This window comes from Mastomys coucha, unplaced genomic scaffold (genome assembly GCF_008632895.1).
Source record: "Mastomys coucha isolate ucsf_1 unplaced genomic scaffold, UCSF_Mcou_1 pScaffold21, whole genome shotgun sequence".
In the NCBI taxonomy this organism is placed as follows: Eukaryota; Metazoa; Chordata; class Mammalia; order Rodentia; family Muridae; genus Mastomys; species Mastomys coucha.
In genome coordinates, this window is record NW_022196904.1 from 132,179,687 (window position 1) to 132,202,531 (window position 22,845).

The window sequence follows — 22,845 nt, forward strand, 5'->3', positions numbered from 1 at the left end:
GAGGAGGAGGAGGAGGAGGAGAAAAGAAGAAGAAAGAAGAAAAGAAAGAAGAAAGAAGAAAGAAGAAGAAAAATGTTCTCTTAAACAAGATGGAAGGCCAAGGGCAATTGCTGAAGCTGTCTTCTGACCTCCATACATGCACCGTGGTACACGTGTGCTCATCCTTACAAACACAATGATTTGTAAAAAAGAAAGTTTTTAAAAAGAAGCCACAGAACAAATGTTCTGGCAGAGAAGGGAATTAAATTACCCTTTCTTTTCCTTAACAGTTTTCATGTGTGGTCCACATTGCACCAGGGACTGGGCTGGAGGGAAGCCCATGCAGGACCAAGGCTGTCTCAGTTGCATGAAGCAGAGAAAGCAGCCTTAACCCTAGAAGCCAAGGTAGGAGACTAGACAAACAAGAGCCACCAGCCAGGCATGAGCAGGAGACAGTAACACATGCACTTAAGGACCCCTCTTCACTCTAGCCATGAGAAGTAGAGGAACTAAGTCCAGAGACAGTCACCTTGGGATACCCTGTCCTCCTCCCAACCTGGGTTTACATCTAAGTCAGCAAGACCTGCAGAGCCTGTGGCCAGCCCATGACTACTCTAGTAGGCCCCATCTTACAGCCAAGGAAGTGGCTGTCCACCCTCACCCCATGTCACTCCCTCTTCAGGAAACTCCAAATCAGATGCAAAAATTACAAAAGACCAGGCCTGACACACAGGATGCTACCCTCAGCTATCCAGCCTCTAGACATTAATAGGCTTGGAGCCCTCCAGGGCGGCCATAACCTGGACAATGTGGTGAGGTGGAGACAGCAACGGCTCCACCCTACCGTCAGGCTCAGTTGCTATTTATTTTTTCTCCTTTAAAGGCCTCAGAACCACTTATTGATTTTCGTATTAAGACGTGTTATCTCCCATTACATAGCAAAGTGGAGAAAACAGAGGTGCGGGTAGCAGCTACCTGGTCTCCCTGCCAATGAGGCACTGCTCTTAGCCTCTGGGACCATCTTTCCCCTACATTCTCCTGGCTTAATCACCTCTGCAGACAGGCTACTCTGTGGTACAAAGATGCCTTAGAAACCTTCCCCCAGCCATCTTCATATCGACTCCTCAGTGAGGAGTTAGCCCTCTGAGAAGGGCAATGATGCCCAGGCCCTGCAAGTCTGGAGGGCGCCTGTCTGTCTCACCATGAACCTCATCTGATAGCTGCAGGAACAGCAAGCATTAATGCTCAGACACCACCTTTGCTGGGTCCTTTATCTGTCCACCATCGGCACAGGGCCACGTGGAACTAAAGCCTGCTGACTCCTTGCACGCATGAGAGGGCTAATTGCTGGAACACAGAATCCAGAGCCCCGTGTGACAGCTGTGTGGCGCAGCTTGCCCTGGCTGCCAGTGCCTCAGGGACAGGAAGGACAGGAGCAAGAAGGGAAGGGAAATGGATGGAGAGATAGATGGAGAGTGGATGAGCGGAAAGATAGATGGAGAGATAGATGGAGAGACGAGGTAGAGGAAGCCATAGAGGGAGAATAAAGGGGAGGGTGAGAGGATGGAGGGAGGGGGAACAAAAATGGAAATGGAAGGATGAATGGACGGAGCAATGGGTAGAAAAATGTATGGACAGGGATAGAAGAAATGATGGATATAGGTAGGAAGGGAAGAAGGGATGAATAGAGGGATAAAAGCACTGGGATGGAAGGATGGATAAGGGAGAGGATGAGGAGGGAGAGAGATGGGAGAGGGAAAGATGGATGAATAGAAGGGTGGATAAAGGAGAGGATGGGGGGAGAGGAGTTGGTAGAGGAATGGTGAAGAGGGTTGGAGGGATGGAGGAAATGATTGAGGGAGAGAGGAAGGATAAAAAGTGATATAGGGAGGGGTGGAAAGGGTAGGGATGGATGGAGGGGGAGGGATAGCATAAAGGGTAGGTGGAGGGGGGATAGAAAAAGGGGTGGGTAGGGGATGAAAGAATGGGGGGAGAAATGAAGTGGGAAGGTAGAAAATCAAGGAAAGGGGAGGAGGAGGTACGTAGCTGCATCCTACCCATTCGTAAGGAGGTCTCTAAGTTCTTTGAGGTGACACATAGGCTTTGTGTGTCTGGGGAGAGGTTCAGGGCACACAGAGGATAGGGACTTAGCTTCCCCACTTCTGTGACTGTTGACTTTGTCATCAGGCACACGATGACCTTTTGGAATCAGTGGATGGGATGTCTACAGCTTTGTACTTATTATTGAAGTAACAGCTTTGTAGCTAGGAAAAAATAATCTGATTATAAAAGTAACCTTTGCTCATCTGAACGCAGAACGCTTAGGAAGCAGAGGAAGGAGAAAATGGTTGCTAAGCATCCTACAACTAGTGCACAGAGCTCAGAGGCCCCAGAAAACAAGCCAGGAATACCAGTGGACACCCCAGATTCAAGGTGGAGGCCATGCTTAGGGATGAAATGAGGAGAATGGCCAGGGACATAGAGCCTGTGTTCTGATCCTCTAAGGCAAGGGGTGCCAGGCTGGATGGTGGATGAGACATGGCTGCTGCATCCAGGCTGCAGTCTCTACATCCCTACCCCTGGAACACATATTGAAGGGTCCTCCTCACAAAGCAGGGAGACACTTCATAAATGATCCTTTAGATTGGGCAGATGCCATCAACTGGGTCTGAGTTTCAGGAGGCGCCAAGCCCCAGAGTGGCCAAGGTTTTATGTGCGTGCAAATACACACGCGTGTGCACGCGCACGCAGACACACACACACACACACACACACACACACACGACACTTCTGTGCCCAGCTTTACATGGGTTCTGGGAATTCACATCCAGGTCTTCATGCTCATGTGAAGGAGAAGCTTCTAGTGGGGGAATGTCAGTAAAACTTCAAGTCAGAATGCCTGAAGTCCTCAGCTTCCCTACAGGCACACAGGCATCCTTAGCTGACTGTGCCTTTCCGTAAGCCACCAGCCTGTGTGTCCCCCAGGTCCATATAGGTGGTAAAGAATCCCCTACCCCGCTCCTCCCTCTATCCTGCTAGGAATTCTCCCTCCCAGAAGGGTACAGGACCCAGAGAATCAGAAATAACCAAGTGTAAGGCTAAGAAACTCATGACTGAGACAAGAAATATCACTGAGGGTGGCAACCTTCGGGGCTCCCAGAAAGCAGAGCCCAGAACCTGTTGATTCTGCATGGAAGGGGCTTGAGAACCACTGCTGCCTATCCTCTTTCTTCCTAGAGAATGATGGTTGATGCTCTCTCCACTCTGGGCCAAGTGCTGCCAGGCTCTGAGGGGCTAGCACAGGGTCCCACAGAGGAACCTGGTTTTGCCCTTCAGGCCCATAAGCCAGGCTGAAGTCCAGGGTCCACATGACCACTTCTCAATGAGCTGGTATCCCAGTAGCTAATCTGGGATTCAACCTGCAGGCAATGGTGAGAACTGGCAGGATGCCCAGGATAGGGTGAGTGATGGGCCTGGCATAGTCTGGTGGGTGTCAGACCTTAGGCTATACCAAGGCTACAGCACACTGTGTTCCCTCCGGGGCACTACACAGGCACCGTGCTCAGCCTCCTTGCCTGGTGGTCTGGTCTGTGTCACTCTGACAGGAGAAATCAACTACTCCATTGGGACAGGCAGAGGCTAAGCTGGGTTGGGAGACAGAGTAAGGGACAGAAGTTAAGCAGCCTGGGAGAGGGACAAGTATCCGGGTAGAATGAGGGCCCAGTGGGCACAGTTGTGGCTCAGGTGATGACAAGAGTGAAGGATAGAGGTGGAGAGACTTAAAGGGTACTCAGAATGGGGACACAGTGTGTGGATAGGTGGGACACTGAAGATAGCTCTGTTGGGACCCCTGTCACTTAGGTCTTAGTAGTTCGTGCCTTTGTATCAGACCAAGGAGCAATGTGAGTTCCCAGCTCTCAGGCCTCCAGGCAAAATCAGCGTTTGGAGCAGGCCATACCGTGTCTCTGCTTGGTGGACCCTTTTCCCAGAACTGGCCAATTTTCCTCTTGCTCTCTGTGACATGGCTCTTCTTTGTCCAGGGCCTGGAGAGACCGACCCTACATTTGCCTGTTGATTGGCTCCCTCACATGGCCGACTGAGGTATAACATCTGCCCCCAAGTGCTCCCAAGTGGCCAACTGTAGTATAACCTTTACTAGGTGAGGGTTGTCCGTAAAGAGGCTGTGAGGCTCACTCAATAAGCTACTGGGTGTTGGGAGGATGTACCACTGAAGAACACAGGGCTACTGACACTTGATAGGCCAAGGCAAACACCAAAGATCCCAATATCCCAGACTTCAGGGTTCACTCAGGTCCAGAGGTTCCTCTGGGCCCTCAAAGGCCCCAACCTTATTGGCAAGGAAGTGAGGGGGTGTGGGGGTACATTTCTGGGGTCATGTAAGTCAGAACTTCAAAGAAGCCATTGGCAATAAACACCAAGTAGTGGAAGGATTTCTGTCCTTCAGGTCTCTGGAGACCAGAAATATACACACACACACACACACACACACACACACACGCACACACACACACACACACACACACACACACACACACACACGTTGCCTAGAAAGGCTATGTGTCTGCCCAGGCTCCAAGCATCCTCATCAATGCCATGTTCCTGCCTTGTCCCACAGAGGCAGGCCAGGCAACTCTGTCCGTTATGATGGGTATCCCAGCAGTTCATAAGGTGCAGTGGCCCCAGCATTTTGGGGACTCTGTTAGCACTCCCATTTGACTGAAGAGGAGACAGGACGGGAGCTTAGGAAGCTGTGGGTGGAGGACCTAGGCTTTAGGTCCAGGCTGCCTCTGCCACCTTAGGATAAGGACTTTTTTTTTTTTTTAACTTATTCACTTCACATCCCATTCACTGCCCTCCTCCTGGTCACGCCCTCTCACAATCCTTCCCCTACCCCCCAATCCCCTTCTCCTCTGATCGGTTTCCCCCCACACCCTGTTCACTTCAAGTCTCTGCAAGACTAAGTGTTTCCTCTCCCACTGAGGCCAGACAAGGCAGCCCAGCTAGAAGAACGTATCCCACATACAGGCAACAGCTTTTGGGATAGCCCCTGTTCCAGTTGTTCGGGACCCACATGAAGACTACGCTGCACATCTGTTACATATGTGGGGGAGGGGGCTAGGTCCAGCTGGTGTATGTTTTTTGGTTGGTGCTTCAACTAGCCCAGGGTTAGTTGGGATTCCTGCAGAGTTCCTATCCCCTTAGGGGCTACAATCTAGATAATGATTTCTTAAAGAGGGAGATAGAGAGGTGCCACCCACATTGCCTTAGAACACAGTCAATTAGAGCCACATCCTCAGGGCTTCCCTGGCTCAGGTGGAATGGGGCAGAACTGATTTAGAGTCTTGAGACCTGAAGCTGAGTCTGCTCTGGCAATGGGGTACTCAGCTCTAGCCTAGCGATATAGCCCTGTGGGTCACATGGCCAAGATGGCCATCATGATCCCATAAGGCACAGGAGCTAAGACATGGCAGGGCAGGGAGACCTGAGCTCTAGGCCTATGTTCCCAAACTGCATTCAGAAATGTATTGTACACAGGCTTGTGTGACATCCCAGGGCAGCGGGATGTAAGCATGGCCAGTCTGTTTCACTCGTGTTTCCACCTCTCTCATTGTCTGTCTTCTTCTCTGTCTCTATAATTCTGCATCTCTTGATTGCTGTCAGTGTGCCTCTGTCTCTCCATCTCTGTGCCTGTCTGCATCTGTCTACGTCTGTGCCTATTAGGCCTCTTTCTATCTTTGTCTCTATGTCTCAAGCACACAGTAAGAGATGGGGTATAACCATAGGGCCACATGATGGTATCCTGACCCCAATTTGAGGTGATAGAACCCAAAAGGAGGGGTCTTAGGAGGTATCATGGAATCCAGCTACAGTGGGAAACCTGACTCCATCAGGATGCCCTTGGGGAGCCCACACTAGTCCATAGGACCTCAGAGAGAGGAACAGAGTATTCTAGAAGGTCTCATACTAATGCTATGGTTATCTAGCTAGAGCAGCTATAAGGGGACAGGGACAAACTTAAGGTCAGGCAGTGGTCCCCAGAAGTGGAAAAAAATGCCAAAAAAGGATTGTGTCGGGGATATCACAGGCAATGTATTACAGTGTTTCCAGTATTCCTCTGCAATTATAACTTGGGTGTGGCAGATGGATGAGGCATGGCCTAGGACAAGGTGTCCCGAATACATCCATGGGCCAGCACCCCATATACATTCACTCTCACACTAGCTACATGTGAAATCCTCAGCACCAATGCCTCAACTGTGGCAAATGGATGGCCACAAGTACACACTTGCCAGTTCACACGTGTATAAACACGGCAACACCCATGGTCCCACATACGGTAAGACAAAAGGGCACTAACACAGCCTTTCTCACACATGGCAGAGGGGTTGCTCCTGGGCCCAGAACTGGATGGAATAGGCCCAGAACTGGATGGAATAGGGTGCCTCACCCCTGCGTTTGCGCAGTTGGACTCTGTCTCCAGGAATGGCTTCAGTATTCCCATCACATACTCCTCTAGGTCCCAACTCCATTCAGCCCTACTCAGAGCCCTTGCTCCCTGCTTTCTCCCAAAGCAAAGCCAGAAGAAGAAAGAGTATGGAAGGCCTCTAATGCTGGCCTCTGAGGACCAACATTTTTCTGCTGTCGTAGCCACCCACTCAAGGAGCTGACCTCTAATCTCAAGAGCCCAAAGGGCAATAGATAGGGCATACCTGGAGTGCCTAGGGACTGAATCTGGCCAAAGTTCATACCTGGAAACAGGAGACCCACATCCTGAAACTTGCCTAAGCACAGATGCTCCCCATCTGGTGTGTGATGCCCCAGGGCCTTACTCTTTACCGTTGGAGATCCCAAGGCCACCTGTCCCTTCTTTGACCAGGTCTTTGTATGGAAGGGACCCTCTGGTTTCCTGGCCCTTAGCAGGGGTCTCCAGGAATGAGTGTGAAAACTGTGCTTTCCAGACCGCAAGGACTCCTCACTGAGGTACTGATGCTGACAGGGACCACCAGACAGGACCTCTAGCTACCAGGCTTTTTCCTGTATGAGCTTTCATGTAACTTTGAGGGTAGCAGGGCCAGCACTGGTCAGCACATCATAAAGTTTCCAGCTACAAATAGACCACCTACTTCCCTTACTACTCCTGGGTTGGCCAGTCAATGTCTCGGAGCCCTGAAGACATGTCAGGGTCCCCCTCATCCCCTACTGCTTCTCTTTTTCCCATAGCATTCCCTACTGATTCAAGCAGGCTCAGGGATCTCCCGGGTGATCCAGAAGACAGAGAGACCCTTCTCAGCCCCTCATTCTAGCCCACAACTGTCCCCAGCACCTGATGAACAGAAAATATGCAATGAGGTGACCATTTTATTTAGAAAGAGTGAAGAGCAAAGCCCCCTGATGCTGATCCACCACAAGCCGACACCCATCCGCTACCCTCCCCCCACCCCCTGTGACGCCAGAACCATGAAGATAGGAAAACAGGTGTGGAGGTGAGAGAGCACCATCTGGGAGGAGATAAGGGATGAGGTGATGATGAAGGGAGAGATGCAGATTGTGAGAAGGGGGAGACATCGGATAACAACCATGACTCAGCTCACTACTGTTGTTGCCTCTGGGAATGAAGCACCTGTCCTGCTTTGGGTGCAGAACAGAAACACACACCCCTCTCCTGCTCCTAAACCCTGCAGGGGCTGTAGGAACTCACTCATCTTGCTTAGTTCTGAGGCAGGGTTTCCATGATCAAGGGGCTACCTTTCTGCAGTAGACGCATCTCTGTGTAGCCAAAGAGAAGGCACTGTCTGCCATGTCCTCTGACAAGGGCAGGAATTCTATGGGATCACAGACCCACCCGTAACCCTCGCCTAATCTCCATGGTTTCCTCAGTGATATCCTCAAGACTGCTGCTCTTCTGCAGCCTTTAGCATCCCACACTGTTCCCACAGAGCAGGTGCAGAGAGCAGGGGCTCACATGGTTGAGGAAAGATCCCAAATCTGGGCTCTCAACATCCTGCCCCAGAGGATGCTTAGCATCTCTCTCCCTGTGTCCAGCATAAACTGTCTGTTCATTCTTCCTCAGTTGAGTTGAGCACTCATGTACACACGTGCAGCACCCCAGCAGAGTATGGAGAGCACACAAATGCAATACAAATGTGAGTTCCCCAAAATTAGTGCTCCAGAAAGATAAAAATGAAGCATTTTCAAAGAAGCTGAATGAATAAGACACTCCAATGGCCTTAGAGTATTTTCAAGTCAGAGAAGAGCACTCCTGGAAGCCTCTTAGTAATACACCCCTCACCAGTTGAAGAGTCTATGGACCAGACCCCAAATATCATAGCTGACAAGAATGTTATGGTCTCACTCAATAAATAGTGAGAGTGAAGAGATCAGATACCGGTACCTAAATAAATCCCACAGACACATGTGAACATGGGAGAACTGATGGAGAGAGAGAAAAATAGGGAGAGATAGATGGATGGATGATGGATTATGAATGAATGGTGGATGGATATTGGATGAATAGAAGGTTGGCATGGATGGTAGATAGATGGATAGGTGGATGATGGGTGGATGGATGGATAGTGGATAGATAAAAGGTTGGGATGGAAGGATCATTGGTGAGATGAGTGAACAGATGAAGGATAAATGGCTGGGGGTAGAAGGGTAAGTAAATAGGTAAGGTGAACACTTCTAGTTTTTTTTGAAAGTCAATTATGTCAAATGATGTTTTGCTGGGGCACACAGGTGAAAGGATATCTTGCTAAAGCAGACACAGAAAAGAATGTTTTCCTAAAGCCGATACAGGTGAAAGGATGTTTTGATATAGCAAACACATGAAAGGGCCTGTGATGAAGGAGTATGAATATGACCCCACAGGCAGTGGGAGATGAGCACTGAGCATTGGTTTGGTTTGCTCTGCCTTGCTATTCTTCCATAATGATATATACATATATGTGTATATATTTGCCTTACATAGCGCTGTTGAGCTCAACTTGTGGTAACAATGCCATTGAGAGAAAGTTGCCCAAGAACTGCTTTGGAGGTTTCTGCAGCAGCTTGCCACTTCAGAGGCCTAGCCTCAGGCCCACTGGCATTTGTGCCTGGTGTCTGCCTGCTGAAAGGACTGGACTATAGTTGCTGAGTTGTATTTGGTGTTTGCTATGGGACTGAACTGCTGCCAAAGAAGATGGAGCTTGCCCCCAAGGAACCATTGCTGAACAGATCCACTTCCCCCATATCCTAATAACTTTTCTCTTCTACTACCACTGCTGGGTGGTGGGCTAGAGGAAAGGTTGACCCTTATTAAAAGTAGACTGCAAAAAAGTTTATGCCTACAGGTAGGTGAGTAGATGGATTGGTGAGTGGATGGGTGGATGGATGGAGGATGAGAGGGATCAATAGGTGGACAGAAAGCAGTGGTAGTAGAAGTATCAATAGGTGGATAGAAAGGTGAATATACAGAATGGGATACATGGATGGACTGGTAGGTGAGAGAATTGGCGGCTTGATGGATGGACAGGTAGTGAATAGGTGGAAGGATGGATGGATGGATGAGGGATAGATGGATTAGTGGAGAGATAGAAGGTGAGTGGATTGGTAGATTGGTGGGTGGAGGAGTAAACACTGGGAGGCACATGACTTCACAATGTACCCATGAAGCTGTGTCTCTACTATCAGATGCTGGGTATTCTCTACTTGTTCATGTCCCCATCTCCTGGACCTGGCTGAACAATCATCATTCTAGGAACCTTCTCTGAAATGGAAGGCCGTCTTACCCCTGCTACTGGTAGGAAAATCTTCCCACAAGCCTGAACCACACTTTTGACTACTACATGGTCTGTCCTGTTCCCATATCCCACTGGCACACATGAAGAGATGAGAGATGCTGGTAAGGCTTCTAGGATAAGGACATCCAGGGACAGGGATGGAGACCTCACCCACAGCCCTCTGTGTGAAACTCCATCTTTTGAGGGGGAAACAGTCAGTTTTGCTAACAAGCTCAGACATGGGCTAGAGTGGAAAGGAAGTATGCATAAGAAACACGGAGTGGCTGCCTGCATGTGTCTATGTCCAGAGTCATCTGGACGTTTGGGGAAGGGCACATGGTTGGGGTCCTGCATAAAGGTCTGAGCCTCAGGTATTTGCTTATGGCCCTCATGTGTACATGTGTTAGCAGATGAAGGTGCCCTTGTGTGCAAGCTCCCATACTTATGGCTAAGTACCTCTGATGTAGACTCCAGGATTTCAAGAGCGGCCAGAAATGGAACCATTCCCATTCATCAGCAGCAGGTACATGCTAGAGCCTGAGAAGCAAGAGGAGGGAGACTGGCTAGAAGGAAGAGCACCCAATCAACCTCATGGAACCCACACAGAGGCAGGTGTGGCCACAGAACCAGAGGCCCAATCTACTCCAGGTCCATGTTCCAGAGGGATCAAAGAATTCTACGGACCTGGAAGTGAGGGTTTTCTACAGAGTCTAGAGGGCACTGCTCTAAGTCAGTAGACCTCCACAGTTCTGGGGGACATCACTCTGCCTGGGACAGTTCTCACGCCTGCCATCAGCACAGGCAGTCATGGAACCTATTGTCAGGCTGCTCCTGTCTCTTAAGGCTCTTCTGTGATCCTGTCCACTCCCGAGAGGACATCAGAGCACATGTAAATGGCCTTGGAACAAATCACCTCCAGGCTCCCCACACCCTTGTCTAGGTCTCTACTGCTGTGTGGGCAGTGGGCTAGTAGGGCCATCCTGGCCCGGAAGCCCTGAACCATAAAGATGCTGCCTGCTTTTTTTAATCTTGTTTTTTTTTTTTTTTCTTTTTTGATTCTGTAATTTTATAGCAAAAAGAAAAGATAAGTCAGCTTTGATTGGCAATAATTTTACTGGCATAAGCTTTTATCCCTCTCTGTTCAGGGGAATGGAGAGTTTATGGCCATCTCCCCATCTCAGCCAGAGTGGGTGGGGTGACAGGCTGCAGCTCTGATTAGGGGCTCTCCTGGGGCCTGGCTTCCCACACCCTTGAGGGGTTGAGGGATGAAAGAGCCTATGACAGAGACAGCCTCCTGATCCCCATTTCTCTCTTCCTACCCTTGGCCTGAATGGCTCTACTTGGAGAGGCTCTGAAAGACCCTCCATGCCTGCGAATTGGTTTCTTCGCCTAAAAGTCTGGTGTCAGTGAGTCAGAGAGACTCTTGGCAGCTCCCCCATGATAGTTACCGCCTGCTGTACTGCAGTATCAGAAATAGTCCCACCATGCCCTCTAGCCCTCTCCCCAAGTGACATTCCCACACACTCATAGGTGCTGCCTAGCAGAGAGAAAGGTATCAAGGTTGGGGAGGGGGGCTGCCCAGTGCTTACAGCACCAAACTACCTGGTATATTCTAGGGTGGACGTTAGCTCTTGTCGGCAGCGGTGAATGAACCAGAGGTTAGTACTGGCTTCAAAGGGCCGAGAAAGCCGCAGAGCCACACCTGAAGTGTCGGGGACATTAAAGGGCCCCACCCCAAGTGGCGGGTAGCCCAGACAAGCAAGGGGATGCCCAGAACTCTGACCCAGAGGGAGTGGCCAGGGTGGGCCCAGGGGGCCAACCCCACCCAGAGGCTAGCAGAGGCCCCCACCATGCCCGAGTCACAGACCTGAGGCTTCACCCTTGGGGTTCTTGGGAACTCCTTGAGACGAGTTCTACCTGCCTCTTGAGTGAGGGCCTTGTTCCCTATGGGAACGCTGGAGTTAAAGGCATAGTACAGTGGGGGCCTCCTAGGCCCAGGCCCACCTTACTTCAAGACCACCCATTAGGATTAGGGTTGAGTCAATCTGGGATCCCTGGAGAAGATTCTTGCCATGCAGCACATCCTCTTCCCTGGGGCTCACAGTGCCCACAAGGGTCCCTGGCAAGCCCTTGGTACAGCAGCAGCAGCAGCAACAGCAGGCTGAGCTGCAGAGGATGTCTTAGCTTTACTTCCACTAATACAAGGCCATATACTCTAAGATGAATACACCAGAAGATCAGCTGCCCTTAACCAGCTTCCTCTGATTAGCATGAAATAGGGCTCCCAAGGTCTGAAGCCCACAGCAGCACAGGTGCCCCATATGAAGCACCTTAGGGGAACCCCTTGATAGGGCTCTACTATGGACCAGACCAGGGGTTAACCCATTATAGAGATCATTCTCTCCACAGCCCTAGGCAGGATCCTTTCCATTTAACTCTAGAGCTTGAGGTCAGGGGGCTAATGATGCCCACAGGGTCAAACGGAGAAGGCCCAGGTGGTGGTCCACACCCACCTACTTGGTGGAAACTCCTGCTTCAGTTTTACCTTGGTGCAGGAGGTCCATCTCCTCCAAGCTCATTCCTGATGCAATAGCCAGCCGCTAGGATGGACTTCAGGACTTCCAGATGAAGCCATGCAATGGCTGGATGGACCTAAGGGGCTGGGGTCCAGATGTGAGGCCTTCCTATAGGAATGAAAGCAGAAGATTACCTTCTTGCTCCCACCAGGAATAAGGCCAGGTTGGAAGTTGTAGCCAGGGGCAGGAACCCTCTGGCTGCCTGCTTTCGGTTTTTCCAGGGCAGAGATCGAGGAATCACTAAGTGGCTGCTATGGCGGTACTGCACTTGACCCGACTGTCCTGGGGGCCAGTGACTCAAGGAAAAACCCACACCCTTCAAGCTGCTCTGCCTCTTGCCTCAGCTCCCTACATCCTACACCCCAGCCTCTCTACCTACCGGCCTCCACTTCCTAGCCTCCCCTCCAACTCTCAGAGTCTTCTCCTAGGACCCATACATCCAAGCCCCTCAAAAGCTCCCAGCCCCCCGAGACTTTCAGCCGCTCAGCCTCCCCACTCTATGGATACTCTCCTTGGGATCAGACTACACCAGGTGTCTCCCTGCACAGGGAGGAGCAGTGCAAAGATCCTGAGGCAGCAATTAAGTGAGTTCGTGGCTGAGAGGGTGGGAAGAAAGGCTGAGAAACAGATGTGAGGAAAGACTCTGGACGTCAGGGAAGAGACCCACACTAGCACCAGCTGGTTCTCATCCATCTTATGGAAATCATAAGGTGGGAACATCAGGGCCTGCCTTGCAGTCAGTCAGCCAGCCCGAGGAGGCACGAGAAATTCTCCCAGGAACCTATACAAGCCTCAAAAATGGCAGGCTGACTGAGCCATAGCCTGGAACCCAGGAAAGTCTGGGGACAGTCCTTCAGATGAGAATTCTGGGAGGAGAGGCTTGGAAATAATAAGATGGTGGTCCAACCCAGAGGGTACAGGCACCCGTAAGCCCAGTGGAGCTTCTATTTCCCAAACCCACTGGGGCTCCACCATCTCCCAAGCAGCCCTGTGGTGGCCTACTTCTGCCAGCAGGGCCTTCCCTTCAGGAAGCTGGTTACTAAGCAGAAACTGAAGCCACCCCCACCTCTACCTACCAAGGATGCTGGGGGCATTGGCTCACATTCCAGAAATAACCTTTCCCGGGATGCCCCGTGGGTGATGTGAAGGATGCCAGTGGCTGCATGTCTCTGCTTGTCCACAGATCATGGGCAGCAGGGCCCCTTCTGACCTCTTCTCTTCCCAGTGGAGGTCAGCAGTTGCCCACAGACAGAGAAATAAGAAGTACAGAGAGTCGTGAGAAGTAAGAGGACGGGGAGACCACCTAGAGGTTACAAGCAGCCTGAGGCAGGACCAAGGCCAGAGAGGCAAAGGGACAGCAGGGCTTAGAGACCTGAAGGAATGGGGACAGGCTAGAGAGAAAATGGCAGAGCATTACCAGGGCACAGAAGTGGCTGGGATAAGGACAGGGTATGCTAAAAACAAGGTAGGAGCAGAGGCTGTGTGGATGGGCTCAAGTACAAGGGTTCCAGAGGGAAGAGAGCATGCAAGACTAGGCATTTGAGCCGGAGCACAGATGGCTATAGGATAGAGAAGGGCTAGCAGACCTGGAGCAGCTGCCAGCTACTGAAGCACCAAGATTCTCCCTTCAGAGCAAAGGCAGGAGTGAGAGCCAGACCTCATTCAGGAAATGAGGTGATGGGGAACCCCTTTGGCTCCAAGCACAAGCCCTTTAGTGCACAGCTCTTGTAGCTTGTGAGGTCTAAGGCCTGACCATGGCTTAGTGTGAGCATGCCTTTACCATGGAAGGCAGGGAGGAGTTAAGGCACTCCAGATTACTCAGCCCTAGACCGCTGGGTAAGACTCTCTCTCCCTAGAACTCCAGGTTCTTTTCTGTACCCTCCATATGGGCATCCTTCCCCTCAAAGACCAACCTCTGATGCCAGGAATGAAATCCAAGTTACCCCAGTCCTATCCCAGAGATTGACATCTACTCACCTCAGGGACCAGATGTTCACCTGTAGGCATAAATTTTTTGCAGGCTACTTTTAATGTGTTCAAGCTCTCCGCTGGCCCACCACCCAGCAGAGGTAGTGGAAGAGAAAAGTTATTAGGATGTGAGACAAGTGGATCTGTTCAGCAAGAGTTCTTCCGGGGCGAGCTTGATCTTCCTTCTCAACAGTTCAGTCCCGTAGCAAACACAGAATACTATTCAGCTGCTTCAGACCAGTCCTCTAGGCAGGCAGACATCAGGCATGAGCCAGCAACTGTACTCCAGTCCTCTCAGCAAGCAGACGCCAGGCAGATGTAGTTCAATCCCGAAGAAACCTCCAGAATCGCCAACTGGCCTAAGGCAAAGCCACAGAAGTAGCAAGCTGCCACAGGAACCTCCCGAGCAGTTCTTGGGTGAGTTTCTCTCAATGTCAGCATTATCACAGTTGAGCTCAACCACGCGGCAGAGCAAAACCAAACCAATGCTCAGTGTTCATCCCTCACTGTCTGTAGGGTCCTATTTATACTCCCTCCTCCCGGGTCCTTTCACGTGTTTGCTTTAGCAAGACATCCTTCACCTGTATCTGCTTCAGGACAACATTCTTTCACGTGATTGCTTTAGCAAGACATCCTTTCACCTGTGCACCACAGCAAAACATCATTTGACATAATTGACTTTCCAAAGAAACTGGAAGTTCCTACTTCATTCACCCTTTCCTGAGGCCACACTGACCAGGTCAGGCCTGTGATTGGAGTCCAAGCCTACATCTTCCCACGTGACAAGGAAGACCCCATGCCTCCATTCTCTCTCATCTCTAAGACCTCAGGTCAGAGTTGGCATGGGATTGGGGTGCGGTTCCATGTGACAAGATATCTCCAGGACCAAAGGAGTAAAGAGGCAGGGGGAAGGGTACTGAACTCAGCCCCAAATGGGGGCCTCTACAAGCTTTAGCATCTCGTGGCCTGCCTGGACAGCTGACATCGTCAATTCTGTTGGGCAGCATTTGCTCAAGATAAGGGGCTACATTCTGGTCCCTGGTTTCTACAAGCATGACAGATCCACCTAGCCCACTCCCTTCCAGCAGCAGCCTTCAACTTCAGCTGGTAGGCTGCCTTCCTGTGGGAGCTTCCCACGTTTGCTGTCCACCTAGCTCCAAGGACCCCACCAACATTCCAATGTTGAAAGCAGCAGAGTGTATTGCTACCTTCTAGCCAATAGGATGCAGCAAAAATGATGACATCATCTCTGAGTTTGGGATATAAAAGGACTGTTGCTGTCCCCTACTTTCATTCATAGCCCAGCACTGAGGCCAGCCCTGCCCATATGGGCTGGTCTGGGAAGCGAATCCCTGATTCATCTGTCTGCTCAGGTCCATTGCTCTGCATTTTCACATAGCCCAAAAGCAATTTGTGGCATCAAGGCCCTCAAGAGCTGCCAGGTACCAAGTTTGCCTGAGGCTCTTCCACATGGGTTGGACCAGGCTATGTAGAGTAGCCACCCACTGACGGGGCCACATGGTATTCTGCTCTACCTGACGTCTGACTTTGGTGCAGGGCTGAGGGGTCAGAAATTCCCAGGACTGCAGGAGGACACACCTGCAAACCTCCTGGGTTTAGGATCAGGGTACATGTCCAAGAGGCTTCATAATAGCGCTCCTTGTTAATTGAGTCTCCAGTGCTTCCCCCAAGGACCCCTCCTAAACAAAGCCAGCCTGGAGGATGGCCATCAAGTGCCCTGTTCCCTGCCCCACTCCTGGGGCTGCTTCTCCAATCCAGCCGTGCTCCAGGCATGTTAGATGAATGGGTGTGAGCAGGCAGTTCCCTAGCTTGGGACACCCACTCCTCACCTCTTCTGTGCTCAGAAGTGACTGATGTTGGCCATCTTTGGTGAGCAGGCCACTCTCGAAGAAGGCTCAGCTAAGCAAGGGCGGTTTGTGGCCTAGCAGCTGACCTGGCCCCTGCACCTGTCTCTGTTTGCACAAATCCTGTCTCTAATAGACTTAATCATGGAGCTTTGATGCCTGTGCCAGGGCCCTACAAGTCCTTGGGCCTCCCAACAAACAGACCATTGTCTGCAACCCAGTGGTAGGCCTGCCTGTTAATGGTTAAACCGGGGAAGACAGCCCTCTCCGAGACTAGAATGAGGAGCCAGAAAAGGCCTAGGCATAGCAGCCTCCATCTCTCAGAGTGCTGCTGTCCTGTGCTGGGGCCCCCAGTAGGTAGTCACATGGATATGGGATTTGTCTGTGCTCTAAAAACAGGGGATACAGCAGTGAAAGATGCTCTAACCCTAGAGATCCAGCCACTTGCTGTGCTACCCTAACCCAAAGGACAGTAGCAGATATGAAAAGAGCTACAGACATGGCCTTCTGGTTTAGAACACTAGCCACTCTTTCAGAGAAACTTCATTTCTCCCATCTACATGGTTGCTCATAGACATGTGTGTGTGCGCACATGTGCATGCGTTTGTGTGTGTGTGTGTGTGTGTGTGTGTGTGTGTGTGTGAAATAAAATACCAGCAAGAAGACCTCATACACAGTGAGAACTCAAGATCATGCAAGCTTCCATGGTAGACAACACAGTGCTACCATATAACAGGACCATTCTGGATGTGCAGTCACAGGAAGAAATACCAGGTACTCAGAGAGGCTGCTGCACCTGCTGCAATGCTCAAAACAGCATTACACAGAAGAGAAAAGCTCCCGAGTGTTCATGAACCAATGAGAGGCAGAACCACATAGTGAAACATTACTCGGCTCAGCAAAAGATGGAGCTGAGTATGGTGGTGGTGGCTGAATCAGGAGAGTTTGAGGCCAGCCAGGGCTACATAGTAAGAGTATTAGACTATTACTCAAAATCAAAAACACAGAAAGACTAAAGCTATGGCATATACTATAATGGGGCTGGGCCTTTGACTCATGATTCAGTGAAAATAGCCAGATGCAAAAGGCCACACACTGTCAATAGCACTTAATGCCAAAGAGGCAAGTCCCCAGAGGCAGGAAAAAGAGCAGGAGTTACCAGGAGGTTGAAGGGCAAGTAGAGGAATGAGGGAGAATACTTGGTAGGATCCTTCTGGGATGAGCATGTTCTAGAAGCAGATGGCTGTGTTCCCTGTATACACTCACTGCCCACCAGTGGGTTGTGTACTTTTAAAAAGAGACGATCTTATGTGGTGAGAATTCTCCTTAGTATAAAACACCAAAGGCACACTTAGAGAGATGGGAAAGCTGTGGGTGGAGGCTGTGGCACAGACCCCAAATTGTGCCTGGCTGTGACTTTGGCTGTGACTAGCTGCCTAGATCAGTAATAACACCAAGAGTCCCGAAACACTGGCTGCTTAGCTTAGCAATGGCATCAAGGATCCCCACACACATACTGGTTGCCTAGATCTGAAATGTCATAGAAGGTCCCCACGTGTTGACTTCCTAGCTCAAGTAATGACATTGAGGGTCCACATATATTTACTGGCTAGTTAAGCAATAGAATCATGGGTCCATATTCTTTCAGAAGCTCAACAGTTTCTTTACTCAAACACTTTAGGTACCACACATGGACTAAGCCACCCTCCTTTACTGTAACATTCTGAAAGCATGAAGAGTTATCTCTGCATCCCTGTCACTCCACCATGGTGTCAATCAACCAGCCATTAATCAACGTGGCCCTGCCAAGGCCTGGTGACTGGCCCAGCCATTACAACCATTTATCTCCTCCTCTTCCCTTCTCTTTTCTCCTCCAGATGTGCCTCTCCAGGTCCCCGAGAAGATGCAGCCTCATCTACTGAACAGAGCTCCTGACCACAGCTTCCTACTGTGGTCCCAACTGTGTTCCCTCTGAATCTCCAGGACCCTGACCCCAAAGGCTAACTTCCCCAGTTGTGGACCCTACATGGTCCTCCCTTACTGGAGATTCCAGAGTGTGGGGTGACACTGTGGTTTTCCAACCACCCATCGACTAGTGCCCCCTACTACCGCTGTAGACTTGCTGTCAGCTGCTCCCTGGGGATATGGCACAAGTTCACAATAAAAAGAACCATGAACATGGGCTCTGGGCTTTTCCATCCTCCTGGAAGTTAAAGTTCAAGTGACTGCAGCAAACATTTATGTCCGTGTATACCTCCTCCATACTTAAGAGACCCTACCAGCCTCGAGTAAAGACAGAAAAATCTCCTGGCTAGGCCTATCTTCTGGATTGAAGGGTTACATCCAAGTCCAGCCCCTCTCTCTAAAGAGCCCAGCACTGATCAGCCCACAGGACTTTAGCACAGGTTACACCCCAGCCTGAGTTAGTTCTATCTAACCCTTGCTTATGTAGCTCCTCCATCACCACTCCTTCGGGAAGCCCTCTTCAGGTGTCCCAGCCAGACTCTGGGTCTGCACTTCATACCACTCCTCCACAGTCACATGTCACACACTGCAGCAGGCAGAAAGGGGCTGGGGGCCTTAGGTTAGTTTGAGGTTATAAGCCCTGAATCTGATGCCCTCTTGGGTCATGAGCCACCTAGGGACCATATTCACCCCTGGCCCACATCTGTGTCCCAGCCACAGACCTAGTACCCAGTGAGTATCAGTGGAGCAGAGGGGAGCAACAGACAAGCAGCTATCTGAATGGCCTCTGAAGGGGAACATGCTGAGTTTGGGAAATGTTCAGGGCAGTAGCCAGGCAGAGAAGGGAGGAACCCAGCAAATGCCATCCTGGGCCAGAAAACAGCACAGACTACCATGGCCCCTCTTCATAGCCCCTTGAGTGGGCAGTCCAAAGCAGGAGGGGGGCATCTAATGAAGTGGCCAGTATGGACAGCAAGGTTCCCCAGGATCTCGAGCTGTGTCTCCTTCCTCTTTTTTTGCTATAAATTTCTGCCACTTGCTAACAAGCAGGGACTTGGACATAGACTTCTAAGTGTTTAGCATAGATTGTCATTCACTGTGACCACAAGGAGAGAGAGGTAGACACTGCCTAACCTGGGGACAGGAACTCAGTGCCAGTCGCATACAGCCACGCATAGGTACACATGGCCACACAGAGTCAAATATAGTCACACACAAGTATGCATTGCCTCATGCGGCCACACGCAGGCATGTACAAGCATGGAGACACGTGCCCAGCCCTCCTAGCCACACGCAGGCTCTCAGACCCACAGCCACGCCCACAGATACAGCAACACCTAGCCACTCCTGCAGTGAGTGCCCGCAGGCAGTGACAACCCCACAGCCGCCGAGGCGTACGTCCTCAGCCGTGTCCACCCAGGCCTGCAGGTTCAGACAGACACCACCTCAGGCAGCAAGTGTGCCTAGAGCCTGCCAGACTAGGAGACTGTGGGTGTGAGGATGCTCCACCTGAACCTACCTGCCGCGGCCAGGGAGGTGGAGCCCCGCTGAGTTACAGTCCTACTTCACAGCCTAGGAAGGAAGAGTCACAAGAGCTGCGGAGTATAGCCAAGGGCTTCAGAGGCTTCTCCTGGGGTACCGGCCTTGGGACCTCAAGAAAACTCACACTCGAGGGGTATGTGGTGCTGGGAGTCTCCAGAGCTGCCTTGGTGGATACTGTTAGCATCAGAGCATCCAAAGCCTGTGGTGATGCATGGGCGGGCTCACAGACCTGTTGCCAGGGCAACAGCCGCCATATTCCCAGAATCCATTGGGCTCACCTCCCACCTTTACCTGCGGCCACTACGTCAAAACCCATCTCTCCCTCTCCCTCCCCCTCCCCCTCCCCCTCCTCTCTTTCCATGCTACTGCCCCCTCTCTCCCTCTCAATTAAACCTCTTACACGTGGAACTGTTTGGGCCTAGTGTGTGGTATATCCTGATGCAACCTGCCGTTCTAACACATCAGATACCACCCTAGCCATGCCAGGTATCCAGCAACCAGCTTTGAGGTTGGCTGCTAACTTCCCACACTGCCCTTTGTGGCAACTTGTTCTAGGCAAATAAGAGGCCATACTGGCCAGGGTACAAGCGGGACCACATGTGGGATAGTGTATGTCCTAGTCTGTGTGTCTTGTTCACCTGACACATCCTCCTTTTCCTATGTCCCTCTCCTCTCCTGAGGTCACTGGTCCCTACCAACAAAACCCATAGCTAGAATCTCCATTTCAGGGCCTACTTTGGAGGTGGGTGGCTAGCTCTCCAGATGGGGCATTTGGGGGTAGACCTCTGCAGGTGACACCTTGTAGTTGCTGTTCTTCCTTATACTGATGGATGGGAGTGGAGGGTCAGCACATACCTGTCTCTGCATTGGAGAGCAAGGGCAGAGGTGTTGTGGGATAAGGTCGCACAAGCTGAGGGTGGCTGAGGACCCCCAGAAAGAAGATGGTAATAGAAATATGGCATTGAAAATCACACTTGGGCTAGGCATGGTGGCTCCATTTCTTAACCTTAGCACTCAGGAGGCTGAGGCAGGAGGATCCTTGCGTCCCTCTCCACCCTGGAAAGGGGAAAGCTTTGAAAACGTTTGGAAATGTGTATGAGAGGGTATGTATATCACATATCTGCAATGTGCATGGCGGCCAAAAGAGCATCAGACTGATCTCCTGGAGCTGGAGATGCAGACAGTTGTGAGCTACCTGCCGTGGGTGCTGGGAACCAAACTCAGTTTCTCTCTTCAAGTACAGCAAGTGTTCTGAACTGCTGGGCCATCTCTCCAGCCCACCACACTGGGTTTCAACGGCTAATACAAAGGGGTCTTGTACCTCATTCTGGTGCCACCCGAACACATGCTGTGATCTTGGGGAGGGGGAGAAATGCCAACTGGGAGAGGATTTTTGTGAGATGGTGTCTGTCTTTTCAGATTGCTTTAAAGATGATCTTTCTCTTGTTAAATCCTTTGATAGAAAGGATAGTACAATTCATTGGCATTCCCTCATCCCCCCCTTTTATGATATTTATTATCTTCTTCAAATTTAATTCATGTTGCCTGACCTTATCCTTGGGACCTCTTCTGTAACATAAATGATAAGATGTCAGACATTTTTGCCAGTGACTGCTGCTCCTGTGGCCCCCTAAGGGCTCAGAGAGTTGGTGGTGCTCTTTGGGGAGGTTGTACAGCCCTGCTGGAGGAAGTCTGTCACTGGCGAGACTTTGAGTGTTCGGCCATGTCCTCCTTCCAGTCCTCTCCCTCTCCCTCCCCATCTCCCTCCTCTCCCCTCCCCCTCCTCCTCCCTGTCCCCCTCCCCCCCTCTCTCTGCTTTGTGTTTGTGGTTGGGATGTGAGTCTTCTCATCCTGCTCCTGCTGTGCCATTCTTCCACACAGCATTCCACATGCCAGACCCCTCCCCCTCTGGAACCATAAGCACAAATAAACTTCTCTAAGTTGCCTTGCCTGTGGCGTCTTATCACCAGAATAGGAAAGTAACTAAGATCTCAGAATGACTGAGGTCATTACTCCTTCCCTCTTTTTAAACTGTTGTTCTATAAGATTAGGGGGGAAAAGGATCAAGGTTCCTGAATTTTTAGTTAGCTCATTCAATAATATAGCACAGTTTTGTAATGGTGCCATCAGGAGCCATGTTATTAGGAATAGTTCTACGCTGGCCACTTGTCATCACACAAATCCCCACTTTTCCTGTTAACACTGTTTAGGGCTCAGTTCTGCTTCCATTGTGCTGGTGGCATTGGCTGATCTGTCTCACCCTTGACAAGTGTCCCTAGTGTAGTCCCTAGTGTGATTCACAGATCAGTGTCTCTAGTATAATTCACAGACCTTTGTCGGTTGTAGTGCATACGAATCACCAGAGTGGCACTGATTCCAATCCCACTGATCCTTGGTTTCTGGCCTTATACTTACCAGGAGCTCCTCTGGGCATGCCAATTAAGGACATATGACTCTCCTGGAGTCATCAGCTCCCTTTTTCTAGGAGACAATTGGGTTGGTCTTGGGATACCTTGGCAATGTGCAGTAATGAAAGGGAAGGCCAACTGGACCAAGACATAAGTTTCATAGAATGGTTCGGCACAATTACAGAAGACGCCTGCCCTGGCAGTGCTCAGGCTAAAACAGTGAATCCTCTTAAAGACACAGAGACCCTGACATCCAGACACATTTCCCAAGAATTCCAACCCTCCTCTGACTTTTCTCACTAGGAGATATTTTAGTCACTGCTCTCCTCCTGTGAAGAGGCACCATGGCCTTATAAGCAACTCTTACAAAGAAAGCATTTCCTTGGGCTTGGCTGACTTTAGTCCATTATCATCATGGTGGGGAGCATGGTAGCATGAGTTCCCTGTTCAAATCCTCAGGCAGCAAGAAGAGAGCAATGCTGGGCCTGGAGAGAAGTGAGGTAATTTAGAGGATCCTTGCCTTATTTCCTTGGTAGCTAGGAACAGAAGGGACAAGGACTTGTCCTAGAAGAGGAAGACCATGTAAGCACATCCCTAGGGTCACTGAGGTACCTTAAAGCAGAATGAGCCCACTTTGACTGTTGGCCTTCCTGCCACGCAAGTGTAGCAATTGCTCTTAGCTAATGCACAGAGAGAATATCTGATTCATTCAGTCATGTGTTCATCTCTTTGTACCCAGTTTCAACTTCTACTCTGTTTAAAA

At 50.6% G+C, this 22,845-nt stretch overlaps 1 protein-coding gene across 3 annotated transcripts in view; it reads right to left on the reverse strand.

Moving 5' to 3' along the window:
* The window catches only part of Th (tyrosine hydroxylase), a 44,233-nt gene extending 24,326 nt beyond the window's left edge, over nt 1-19,907 (reverse strand). Inside the window, exons 1-5 of one of the 3 annotated variants that reach the window (XM_031388956.1) lie at nt 19,799-19,871; nt 19,652-19,704; nt 14,312-14,661; nt 12,304-12,442; nt 10,215-10,295 (exon numbers count right to left, since the gene is read on the reverse strand). In XM_031388956.1, coding sequence (XP_031244816.1) covers nt 10,215-10,268 — 54 coding nt within the window. In that variant the 5' untranslated portion in view covers nt 10,269-10,295; nt 12,304-12,442; nt 14,312-14,661; nt 19,652-19,704; nt 19,799-19,871. Of the gene's footprint in view, nt 1-10,214; nt 10,296-12,303; nt 12,443-14,311; nt 14,662-19,651 lie in introns of all 3 variants that reach the window. The other 2 variants (XM_031388955.1, XM_031388957.1) reach the window with 2 other exon arrangements.
* Between the last annotated feature and the right edge of the window lie 2,938 nt (nt 19,908-22,845).